This window comes from Cucurbita pepo, chromosome 15, assembly GCF_057944985.1.
Source record: "Cucurbita pepo subsp. pepo isolate OVF chromosome 15, ASM5794498v1, whole genome shotgun sequence".
Taxonomy (NCBI): domain Eukaryota; kingdom Viridiplantae; phylum Streptophyta; class Magnoliopsida; order Cucurbitales; family Cucurbitaceae; genus Cucurbita; species Cucurbita pepo.
The window spans coordinates 3,998,520-4,011,620 of record NC_141812.1 but is presented as its reverse complement, the minus strand read 5'-3'; the positions used below and the strand labels follow the sequence as shown (position 1 = coordinate 4,011,620).

At 38.2% G+C, this 13,101-nt stretch overlaps 1 protein-coding gene across 1 annotated transcript; it reads left to right on the top strand.

Moving 5' to 3' along the window:
- Positions 1–10,735: 10,735 nt before the first annotated feature.
- LOC111776277 (polygalacturonase-like) lies at positions 10,736–12,796 on the top strand. The gene is made up of 4 exons (XM_023655688.2): positions 10,736–11,230; positions 11,377–11,666; positions 11,758–11,986; positions 12,502–12,796. Exons 1-4 carry the CDS (start codon positions 10,790–10,792, stop codon positions 12,721–12,723), a joined length of 1,182 nt encoding a protein of 393 aa, XP_023511456.2. The 5' UTR covers positions 10,736–10,789; the 3' UTR covers positions 12,724–12,796.
- Positions 12,797–13,101: the final 305 nt, after the last annotated feature.

The window sequence follows — 13,101 nt, the reverse complement described above, 5'->3', positions numbered from 1 at the left end:
TAAACTTTTTATTATATAAAGAAAATGGTGCCAAGTTCTAATGACACCAAAAAAAGAAGAAATAATTTGTGTGTCTTCGCTTCTTCTCCCATTCTGTTACGTTTTTTTCTCTCAATTGGTATCAGATCTACAAGATTAAGGCCTGTTTTCAATCATGTCTCACCTAGAGATTGAGCGGTCAAGAAGGGTGAGAGATAAAAAAATGAGACAGGAATCGAGTGATAGGAGCCAAAACACCGGTGCGATAGAAGGTGATGCCTCACATGAGGTGAGTGTACGGATTCAAGAAAAGGAGGGATCTGTCACACTCAAATACCCGATGCTGACAAAATGCAACTATGCAGCTTAGGCGATTAAGATGAAGGTATTTATGATGGCACAAGGTGTTTGCGAGGCAATTGAGTCACCTGAAATAGTAGATAACCGTAAAGATAAGATGACTTTAGCAGCTATTTATCAAAGCATTGGAGAACAAACGTTGCTACAGTTGGGTGCCAAGAAAACGGCCAAGGAAGCCTGGATCATGCTGAAAAATATGAATCTAGGTGCGGAAAGAGTGAAAGAAGTTAGAACGCAGACTCTCTGGCGGGAGTTTGAAGCGTTGAGGATGGGTGATTCAGAAAGTATTGATGAGTATTCTGAAAAACTCACCATTATTGTCAACAAATTGAGAGGCCTCGGGAATACTGTGGATGATATCCAAGTAGTTAAGAAACTTCTACGATCCACCTCTGCAAAGTTTCTCCAGTTTTCATTCTTAGGAGCTTCGATGATAACTCTGTAATAGACATTTGTGGTCGAGGAATAGTTCTCTTCAAATGCAAAACCAATGAGCACTTGATCTTATCGCAAGTCTATTACATACCTAAACTCAAGAGCAATATTATAAGTTTGGGACAACTGGATGAGAGTGGAAATAAAATTGTCATAGAGAACCGTGTGATGAAGATATATGACAGAGCTAGGAGCCTGATTATTATGGTGACCAGACAATTCAACAGATTGTATGTAGCAAAGCTGAAGCTTGCGGATCAGGTGTGTTTAATGACAAATATCAGTAACAGTGATTGGCTATGGCAGGTGAGGTATGGATACCTGAATTTTCACTCTTTAAAGCAATTAAATGACAAGAGAATGGTTGAAGGGTTGCCGAGAATCACCCAGGTCAATCAATTATGCGATGGGTGTTTAATTGGAAAGCAGCATAGGACTCCTTTTCCCCGAACAACGACATATTGTGCGAAGGAGTCATTGGATCTTGTCCATGGAGATCTATGTGGACCTATTTCTCCAATGACGTATGGAGGTAACTGATATTTTATGTTATTAGTGGATGATTTTTCACGATTTATATGGGTGTTTATGTTGAAAAACAAGGATGAAACACTGCTGGTGTTTAAAAAGTTCAAGATTAGTGTGGAGGTAGAGAAATGCAAGAAGATTAAGAGCTTTAGAACGGACCATGGAGGAGAGTTTGTATCTACTGCTTTTAAAGACTATTGCGAGAATGAAGGCATGAAGAGACTTCTTACTGCACCATTTTCACCACAGCAAAATGGCGTAGTAGAAAGGCGTAATCGAACGGTGGTACAGATGGCCAGATGTATGTTAAAGAGCAAAGAGATGCCTGCAAAATTTTGGGGAGAAGCTATCAAAACTGTCGTGTATATTCTAAACAGATCGCCAACAAAAGGAGTTGCAAATGGCACATCGTATCAAGCTTGGTTTGACAAGATACCAAAGGTTCATCACTTTAAAATCTTCGGATGTCTTGCTAACAGGAGTGTGAAGACAATTATGTTGGGATATGAAGATGGAACCAAAGCTTACAGACTATTGGATCCACAAAAGAACAGAATTATGGTGAGCAGGGATGTGCTGTTTGAAGAGGAGAAAAAGTGGTGTTGGGAAGAAATCTCAAACGGTGATGATGAACAAAGAGGAACTTTCACCGTTTAAATTTCAGAAAAACGGATTAGAATAGAGGAGTGGAATATTGAACAAATCGAAGTTGATCCAGATGAAAGACAAAGGGAAAATTCGTTCTCAGCTTTATCGACGCCAGACAGTACCTCAAATGCATCATCGTCAAGCTCATCGACGCCGAAAAAGTTCATGTCTCTAGAAGATATTTACAGAGAACTAAACGAAGTAGAGAAGGAAGCAGTAGACCTTTGTTTTCTTTCTATAGAGGAGCAAACCTCACATGAGGAAGCTCCTAAGAATGAAAACTGGAGGAATGCCATGAAGTCTGAAATTCTCTCAATTGGAACAGAACGTGGGAACTCACAGATTTACCGAAGAATCATAAAGCAATCGGCATCAAATAGATTTTCAAGTTAAAGAAAAATCCAGATGGAGAAATCAAGAAACATAAGGTGAGACTCGTGGCAAAGGGATATGCACAGCATTTTGGTGTAGATTATAGTGAAGTATTCGCACCAGTGGCCAGGTTAGAAACAGTGAGATTAATTCTTGCCTATGCAGCCATTAAGAACTGGGACGTACATCACATGGATGTAAAGACAGCTTTTCTGAATGGCGAGTTAGAAGAGGAGGTGTATGTTGTTCAACCAAAAGGGTTCGTTGACAAGGAAAATCCAAACATGGTGTTAAAACTACATAAAGCCTTGTATGGATTAAAACAAGCTCCGAGGCCTGAAATTTTAAACTTGATCAATGTTTGCTGTCACTTGGTTTTGTTAGATGTCCATAGGAATATTCTCTCTACAAGAAAATTAATGGAGTTGAAGTAATGATAATCGGTACATATGTGGATGAATTAATCATAGTCGACTCAAACAAACAAGTTATAGCTCAGTTCAAGGAAGAGATGCACCAGAAATTTGAGATGAGCGATCTTGGACTTTTGAGCTATTACTTGGGTATTGAGGTACGACAAAGCAGTGAATCAATCACTTTATGTCAAGCCGGATATGCAAGACAAATCCTAGAGAAGCTAGGAATGGGGGAGTGCAATCCTTGTTCGATTCCCATGGAACCAAGAATGAAGATGAGCAAACATGGGAATGGAGAACCTGTAGTTGACAAAACACTTTACAGAAGTGTTATTGGAAGCTTACGCTATCTGGTTAATACCCGTTCCGACATAGCCTACTCAGTTGGTGTGATGAGTAGATATATGGAGGCACCAACAACTTCACATCTCACAGCAGTAAAACAAATATTGAGGTATGTGAAAGGTACTCTAAGTTTTGGCTGTGTTTATAAGAAGTTATCGAATGTGGAGCTGGTAGGATTTAGCGACAGTGATATGGCTGGGGATATTGATGATAGGATGAGTACAACTGGAGTGTTGTACTATTTGGGAGAAAATCCAATAACCTGGGTATCACAGAAGCAGAAGATGGTGGCTTTGTCATCATGCGAGGCTGAGTACATAGCCGCAACTGCTGGAACGTGTCAAGGAGTATGGTTGGGCAGGATTTTGAGCAGCATCAGTCAACTGCAAGTAAAACCCAAGCTTAATGTTGACAACAAGTTAGCTATTGCGTTGGCGAAAAATCCTGTTTACCAACATCGAAGTAAGCACATTGATACCAGGTTCCACTTTATTCGCCAATGTGTACAAACTTAAGCTATTGAACTGGAATATGTGAACACAGATGAACAGTTGGTGAATATTCTTACAAAGCCATTAGCATGACAACGGTTCCTGGAGTTAAGAGAGAAGATTGGCTTGAAAAAAGTCGACTCAACATAGTTCCTAGGTGTTTCTCGATACTTTCTTATATCGTTCCACTCAACTTACTTGCTTGTAGATGAGCTAACATGCACAGGGCCGCATGCTCGCTTTTTCGACTTAGAGTGTCTGCAGCTTGGTTTGCTTTACCTGGCCTGTCTTCGAACTGGAAGTCAAATTCGGCCACGCATTCCTGCCAATTCGCTTGCTTCGACGATAACTTGGGTTGATTAAAGAAGTGACATATGGAGTTGTTGTCTGTCTTGACTACAAATTTGAGAATCCTTCCACGAATCGCCGATAGTAATTTAGCAACCCAAGGAAAGAGCCCACTTCTATCACTAAGGAGGGGGTCTTCCACTCCTTGATGGCTTTGACTTTCTCCTCTTCCATACCTACCTTCCCTGCTTCTATTACGTGTCCAAGGAAGTTGATTCGTTGTTGTGCAAACGCGCATTTTTCCCTCTTCACATATAGTTCGTGTTTTCTCAACTTTTTGAAAACTAACCGCAGGTGGTGTTCATGCTCTTCCATGGTGGAGCTGTAGACCACTATGTCGTCCAAATAGACTACCACGAACTTATCGAGATACTCGTGGAAGACTTGGTTCATCAAGGTGCAGAATGTGGCCAGGGCATTAGTCAACCCCAAAGGCATGGCCAGGAATTCAAAGGCCCCATATCTAGTGACGCAAGTCGTTTTGGCACATCTCCCTCAGCAATCCTAACTTGATAATACCCTGACCTTAGGTTGAGTTTCGAGAAATACTTTGCGTCATATAGTCGATCGAACAAGTCGGTAATGGTGGGGAGAGGGTATTTATTCCTGATAGTGATTTTGTTTAGGGCGCGGTAGTCTATGCATAGGCGAAGACTCCCATCCTTCTTCTGAAATAACACTAGGGCTCCGTAGGGGGCTTTCATAGGTCTGATGAGTCCGGTAGTAAGTAGTTCATCCAGCTACTTTCGTAGCTCTGCTAATTCGGGTGGAGTCATTCTATAAGCATTCTTTGCCGAGGGTTTTGACCCCGGTATCAGTTCAATCTTGTGGTCTATGCCTCGACGAGGTGGTAAGATTTTTGGTAGACTCTCTGGCATTACTTTGCAGTACTCTTCTAGTACACGCTGTATTTCTAGAGGAACAATGTTAACCGTTCTTTCAGTTTCCACCATTGGAATGGCCATGAACGTTGGTTCATTACGTGCAAGACCACGTTTAAGTTGGAGCGCCGAAATCATCTTGATTCCATTGGACTGTTTGATGCTTGTTTGAAAAATAGTTGGAGTTTACCTTGTTACAACTAGGCAGTTAGCCAAGGGTATGGGGATCACCATATGTTCCAAAAGGATCTCCATCCCGAGTACCACATCAAAGTCATCCATTTTGACAATTACAAAGTCTACTAAGCTACTCCATGTTCCCAACCAACTTAAGTGTCGTCTTCCTCGCTATTCCGAGAATCCGCAAGGCCACAGAGTGGATGGCCTTCATCTTTTCCGAGTCTCGTTGCCATTTGATGTTCAACCGATTTGGCTTCCGTCTCGGTCATGAAGTTGTGGGTAGCTCCTGAATCGATCATTGTATTCTTGGCCAACTTATGATTCACCCACGCTTCCACATACATGAGATTTTCAATCGGCTCTCTTTGTTCCCTTGTCTTCTTTTGAAGTGCGGATAGGAACTTCAGGGCTCCCATCCAGGGTGTTTCTACGTTCAAGACTTTCTCAGCTTCTTCGCCCTCGGATTTTGCAACCGCATATATGTCTAATGCGGCTTGAATCGCTTGTAGTGACGCCCTCTTTGGACATTCCTACACCCTATGGCTCCCTTTACATAGGAAACAAGAGAGAGGTGATCGATTGAAGTGGTTTTGATTGTGAGGCCCTTTGCCTAAGACGCCAGTCCCCTGTTGGGGTTATCTTGTCTCAACTCCTCTGATCCTCGGTTTGTCTCCTCCTCCCATTCTAGAGGGATTAGAGGTGAGGTTGCAATTACCTCCGCTTGAGGAGGCTTGGTTTCGCCTTTTCTTTTGGGACTGTTCGTTGTTCAAGTCGAATAGTCGTTCACCCATAGCAAAGGTCGTAGAGAGATATTCTATGCCGTGTTTATATAGTTTAGACTTCGCCCATGGCTTCAATCCTTTTGTGAATTGGAAGATCTTATCTAGCTCAGACATCTGTCGAATGTCTAACATGAGTAACGAGAACTGTTTGACATATTCTCAAATGCTACTCGTGTGTTTAAGGTCACGTAATTTTCTTTTGGCCATGATCTCAACATTTTTTGGGAAGAATTTAGACCGAAGCTCTTGTGTTTTAGTCTTTCCCAAGTGTCTATTGTGCATCGGCCTCTTGGATGTCCACATACTTCGACCGCAACCACAATTTTGCATCTTCAGCTAGATGCATAGTGGCCACAGTGATCTTTTCTTCCTCTGTCTCAGTGTCCGTTGCTTTAAAGTACTGCCCAAGGTCAAAGATGTAGTTCTCTAAGGCCTTGGCATCCCGAGCCCCGAAAATGGCTTGGGTTTAGGAAGTTTGACCTTGTTGGGTAGCATTGTCCTCCGGGTAGAGGTTTGGTTCTCCACTGCCCTTATGACAACGTTTACTCTAGCGCTTATGTCCGCCATTTTTACCCTGACTACATCGAGGGCTGCCTTCACATCTTCAGATAGTTCAGTGACCATCTGAAACATCACTTTTGGGAGCTATCTAGTCCATCGACTCGCTCCTCAATTAGGCCAACCCATTCTTTGTGGTTTTTGTTTCTAGGTTTTCCATTCGGTACATTATTTCTTGAATGGGCAATCCATCCAGCCGACCCTTTATCGCGTCAACGGTGAGGGTCTTGTCAGCAAGTTCTTTCACTCGCTCATCTAGAAATCGAATACTATCGGGGACTTCCCGCAAGTATTGCATCTGTTCTTCTATTCCAACTCATTTGTCGACATGGGACTTGTTCAATTATTTAGTCGAAGACATGTCTACCTGTCACATTGGAGCCAAGTAGGCTCTGATACCAACTATCACAATCGCGGTTTCTAGGCAGCGGATTTGGCGATTGTGTGGCACTCACTCTCAACACTGAATGGGTCAAGCCAACTTCGAGTTACGTTGCCTGCGGTTGGGCAACATGAATTCAAACCTCGAGTCTCGATTTCAAGAGAAGATTTTAGAAAGTGGGGAAGAGAGGTTTTGGAAAAAGAGTTTTGAAAGCAAGAGAGAGAGAGAGAGAGAAGTTGACAACTAGTCGTATCCCCCTATAGTATGCAAAAAGGCAAAAACATTGGCTTATTGCATATAACTATCGGGTAGGGAGAAGTTGACAACTAGTAGTATCCCCTTATAGTACATTTTGAGGCATTTCATGTCTACGAGGCGTAGCCATGACATCGTCGAAACGTCATACTCTTAAAGAAAACAAGAAAGAAATAATACAACATGAAAGCGGTAAAAGAAAGTAATAAAGAAAGCAATAAAGTAGTACAAGGCAAAAGGTTTCGACGTGTCACGGGCATGCGGCCATGGGTGACATGCCATGAACAAGCATGACCGTGACACAGGGCATCCCACCTAAAAGAGGAAAAATTGGGTCTCTGAAAGCATTACGTGGTGGGAGGTCATGGATCACATTGGACATGATCAGGGTATTACCTAGCATTCTTTCATATCATAAAAACTTTAGGGCATGGAGTATGATACCTTATCTTGGTAGTTGTAGAGTTGTGTGATACTTTCTTTGGGTTCACAATCATAAACATTTTTTTTTACGTATTTCTTATTATTCTTAAGGCATAATTGTATCTTGCATTCTTTAGCTTATGAATCCATCGTAGTAAAAGACATGAGTTATTCTAGCAAGTAATAGAGTCTTAATAAATTCTTTAGAGGGTTCTAGGAGAGTCTCGAGTCTTGAGATGTTTCCTTTAGGTGTTTCTTGGGTCCTAACTTGGTTTACGTTCCAAACTTACTCTAATCAACTTAAAATTTTGAACATACCTTCATGTTTTTAGGATTAGGTCTTATAAGATGTAGCAAGTCATTTGGAGCATGTCTAAATCTTAAAATATCAGGAGTCTTAGGAGCATTTTGGTCATTTTATCCGTAATTCTCAGTTTAGCTACTTAATATATTCCAATGGCTTTCAAACATCACAACATCATCAAAAAGTATAAAATAAGGTCTACTACAAAGTTTCATAGCATTTGGAGGTTATCTAGATCATGAACCGAAGGTAAATTACCTTAGGAGCATTATGATCATTTTACACCGTTACTTGGTTTAGCTACTTATCCTTATCCAATAACCTCCAAATTTCCTATATAATCATAACACATCATAATATGCTCAATATTAAAAAATCATAAGTAGCAGAGTTCATTTAGTGGGTTATTTTAAGGCCTTAACTCAACGTTCTTGGTGTTTTTCTTTCATATTTGGTTTAAGGTTTATACTGAGATCCAATCGATTCCTACAAGTATTTCCTATGAATAGTCTAAGATGGCTACTTACCTCGTCATTGATGCTCAGGACCTTCGTTCTCGAGCTTCCCGTATTCGAATCACCTCAAGTTTTCTTCAAAAATTTCCTTATTGTGCCTGGATTTTGGAACCATAAAATATTTCATGAGAACTAGTCTAGAAGAGGGTTAAAATTAAGAAAGATCGAGGGAAGGTCATGGTTTGATCTTTGAACCAGCCACATCATTGTCTTCTTCCTCTAGACAGGAAGAAGATGTGTGTGACCAACCTCGTCATCACTAGTTTCTTCGCTTCCCCAGCTCCATTCACGGCGTTTCTTTCCTTAATTTCTTTATGAAACTTAAAGGGGGTGTTACAAGGATGAGCTAAGGATTCATTTCATACCTTTTCGTGCATCATAGCCTAAAATGTTTGCCTCCAAAGTTCGTCAAAAATATGATTTCTCACTGGAGTTCAAATCATAGGATTTCTTATTTGGTAGTCAATTCTAGGGGTTGTTAGGGCCCGACTTCTTCATAGAAACTCTTCCTTATCCTTCCCTCAAGCTCAAGGAATTGGTTTGGAGGAACATCTTTGAGTGTGGGACGTTAATTTTTAGAAATCGTCCTCGGTCTGCAACTCACCCAGAAACGCAGAACTTCCTTTTATTGGACAGCTCGTCCTGGGATGTTTTAGGTCTCGATTTCTTCATCAAAGTTACTAAACTCATTCCTTTGAAGCTTAGGGAATACTTAATCTGAAGAGAAATGGATGGTAAGAGAAAATTTAATACTTACCCCCAAATTCTACGGGAAACTAATTTCCTTCAATGAGAAACATTATTTGGATTATTTCTCTTTGTGGTCTCTATGGAATTACTCCTTGAAGGTGCAGAAAACGAATGGGATTGGTCTTGCTTGACGAATCCACATGTAGGCTCCGATTGGATTTTTAAGCTTTATATTTTCTTCTTTAATGGCGGCCTCTATTGGGGGAATAGGATATAGGCTCTTTGAGGGCTCGATTCCCTGATAGAAACGGTGGGTAACCTAGTTTAGAAGCTGTAGAAACAAGTTTGAATAGAAATGGTGGACAATTGCTCTCGAATTTGAAAGAAATCTAAAAGTAGAAGACCCAAAATCTAAATGCTTATTACTTGTGATTGAGAGCTCGAATCTACTCGATTCCTATTCCATACTAGTGCCGCAACTTCAAACTTTATAGGGGAAGTTTAAACCGATGTTGAAACCTCAAGAATCATCGTGATTTGGAGATTAAATTTTCGAAGGATTTTATTTGGAGATCAAATTTGGTGAAGATCCAACGATTGGATTTCAAGTTTTGAAGGATTTTATGATGACTGCACACTGCTATGAATCTGACTTTTTTATCCGTGGCATTTTCTTAGTTATCTTGAGGGGTCCTTTTGTAACTTCATTCTTTCTTTCTATATTTCATTTTTTTTTTTTGTTGTTGTATCAAAAATCCTTTGTCCCCTTTGTAATAAATTTAAAAAGTTGTATTCTTGTAATTATATTTTAAAGTTGTATGCAAGGTGGTCCATCGAGAATCTGAATACTCACAAAGGGTGGATCTTCATTCCTTCCAAGCCAAAGAGTCGAAAACCCTACATTGGGGGCCTTGAAGTACCTATTTGCTTTCCAAAAAAGAGTGGAAGAGACAAAAGAGTAAATAGAACGAGGTATTATGTACATTGAGGACTAGGTTAACGATAGATCGACCAAGAGCACAATGGTCGACTCTAGTATAAAACACTAAAACATTCTCTAGTATAAAACACAAAAATGATGAAAGTTGTCAATTCGCTACCCTTATCTACCTCAAGAGTTGCAAAGAGAACTCCAATGAGTGAGAGACAATTAAAAAAAAAAATGGTTAATGATAAATAATTTTGTTGATAGATATAAAAATGGCATCCAGTTACCGACTTTAAGACTTTGTAAATTATTTCTTTATGTGATACATTTGTAAATTTATTGGATAGTTACAAATATAACACACAATTTTGCCTCATTTTTTGTGTGACATCTTTGCACATAAAAAGACACCAACTTTCTATTATATCACTATCTACGGCATGTTAAAAAAGATCGAAAAATATATGATAGTATCTTCTCGATATTATTTTATAGAATATTTTATTATTTTTATTATAATAGGGAATTAATATAGAATTTGTTGTAAATACTAAAAGTAATAAGAAATTATTATTCTTATTATAGTAAGACGTTGGAAAGTTATTATAGTAACACAAAGAAGGCAACTCAATAAAGGCAAATGAAACCGATATTGTTACATTGCATAGTTCATTAGTTGACCAAAACAAATAAAATTAAAATAAAATTAAATAATCGGTTGGAAAATTTTAGATTTTTTCCTTAAAATATTTCTATCCTTTTTTAATTAAAAATTGAACCATCCATCATTAAAATTAAAATAATAATTAGTGTATTATCTACTAGTTAAGAGGTGAAGCGTAACCATTAACCTATAAATAACATTCCACCCCTCTTCCATTTTCTCATCATTTACTTCCATTTTCTCATCACTTACTTCCATTTTCTCTCTCCCCCTTTCACAAATACTTGTATCATTAAGTTTTTTTTATGGCTCTTCTTGGAACCTTACATGTTTTTCTTTCTCTTCTACTTCTGTTTTTTAACTATGCTTTGGCGGTTGGATTAACATTCAATATTGTTAGTCTAGGAGCCAAGTCCGACGGAAAGATCGATGTCTCGCCTGTGCTTCAAACAGCATGGACTAAGGCCTGTGACTCATCTAAACCTACCACTATTTACGTTCCCAAGGGAATATTCTATGTTCGAAGTGTGAGCTTTAATGGACCTTGTAAAAACAATGCTATTACTTTTCTCATTAATGGAACTCTTGTGGCTTCCCCGGACATTCAAGTTCTAGCTAGAACTAAATCTTGGCTTGAGTTTAGTCACATAAATGGGCTTTCGATTGCTGGTGGTGTTATTGATGGACAAGGAACTGCCTTATGGGATTGTAAACGTTCAGGGAAGAGTTGCCCCAATGGAGCCCGGGTAAGCAAAATTTGAGTTGACTAGATAGAGAACAAAATTTGGAATTTTTTTCTTTAGCTAAAATTTGAAAGAAAATGGAATCGATTAGTTACTATATTAATTTAAATTTTCACTAATTCTTGCGTTCGATTATTTTGAATTGACAGAGTCTTCAAATCAATGATTCAAAAAACGTAAACATCACGGGATTATCTTCAATTAACAGTCAAATGTTCAACATTGTGGTGGATGGGTGCCAAAACATGCATATGACTGGAGTGAATGTCTCGTCTGCAGGCGATAGTCCAAACACTGATGGCATCCACGTGCAACAATCATCAAATGTGACCATCCTCAACTCGAGCATCGGCACGGGTGATGACTGCATCTCAATTGGTCCAGGGACTTCCGACTTGTGGATGGAAAATATTACATGTGGACCTGGACATGGAATCAGGTAGCCAAAAATAGATGATGATAAACATATTTTAAATTAGTTAGATATACCTTGTTTGAAAATTTTGTGTTTTGTTTGAACGTGTTTGTAGCATTGGGAGTTTGGGAAAGGGAGCTGAGGAGGATGGAGTGTATAATGTTACACTGATATCATCTACTTTCACGGGGACTCAAAATGGAGTAAGGATTAAGTCCTGGGGAAGACCAAGCAACGGATTCGCTATAAAAATTCATTTTCAGCGTATTATTATGGATAATGTGAAAAACCCAATAATAATCGATGAAAATTACTGTCCACATCATAAAGGATGCCCTGGTCAGGTATATTTCCTCTTAATCTTATAAATGTTAATTTTGTTTCAAATTATATTACTTTAAATTTTATAAATAGAACTAAAATTTTCAATTTTACCAATTTTACCAATTTTACCTAAGGTTACCCTCACATATCTTAAAACGTTATTATATTAAATCATAAACTTTTATGATTTTAATTTTTAATTTACCTATAATATTTCTACCACGATCTTTCTATCGTCAAGAATATCTAAGACTTTGAGCATAATCTCAAAATAATTATATATATATATATATATATATATATATATATATATATATATATATATATATATATATATATATATTATTTTATAATATAGTTTTCCTAAGGTTTTAATTTCAAAATTATCATAGTTTAGATGAATTTAAAAATTTTAGGGTGAGATTAACTCAGTAAAACAAATTTACATGGTAAAAATGTTCTTGTTTATCAGTTTTCATAGTCTTGTTTATCAGTTTTCATAGCATATTTTGATTATTCTTCTTTATGCCAACAGGCTTCAGGAGTTAAAGTTAGCAACGTAACATACGAAGACATTACGGGAACTTCAGCCACTGAAATAGCAATTAATTTTGATTGTAGCCCAATAAATCATTGCACTGGATTAAGTTTGAAAGACATAAAGCTAACTTACGAGAATCAAATCGCTCAAGCTTCATGTAAAAATGTCGAAGGAACTGCTTCTGGTGTGGTTGAACCTTCTAATTGCTTAGCATAGGCAAACTTTATTTTGATTTTAAGTGTTTGTATTGTGATGAAAGGATAATAAAAACATTAAGAAAGACTTATAAATTATTCCACCAATTTGACCAAATTTGAAACCTAATAAATTTTCTTTTAAGTTATGGTATTTTGTGATTTAAAACAATTGCAGTAAAGACAATCTCAATGAAATATTATACTAGAATAGTTTTTGCTCCTATAGTTGTTTGAGTAACTATTTGTTTGGTCAAAGATATCATCTATAAGTATCATTGTACGATAGGTCGAGAATTGAAAATAATCTATCTTTTTTACAAGTTCATCTTGATGTTGACCCATGCAAATAACTTCCATAGGGAGACGATTCAAAAATCTCCACGAGACTCTATATGGA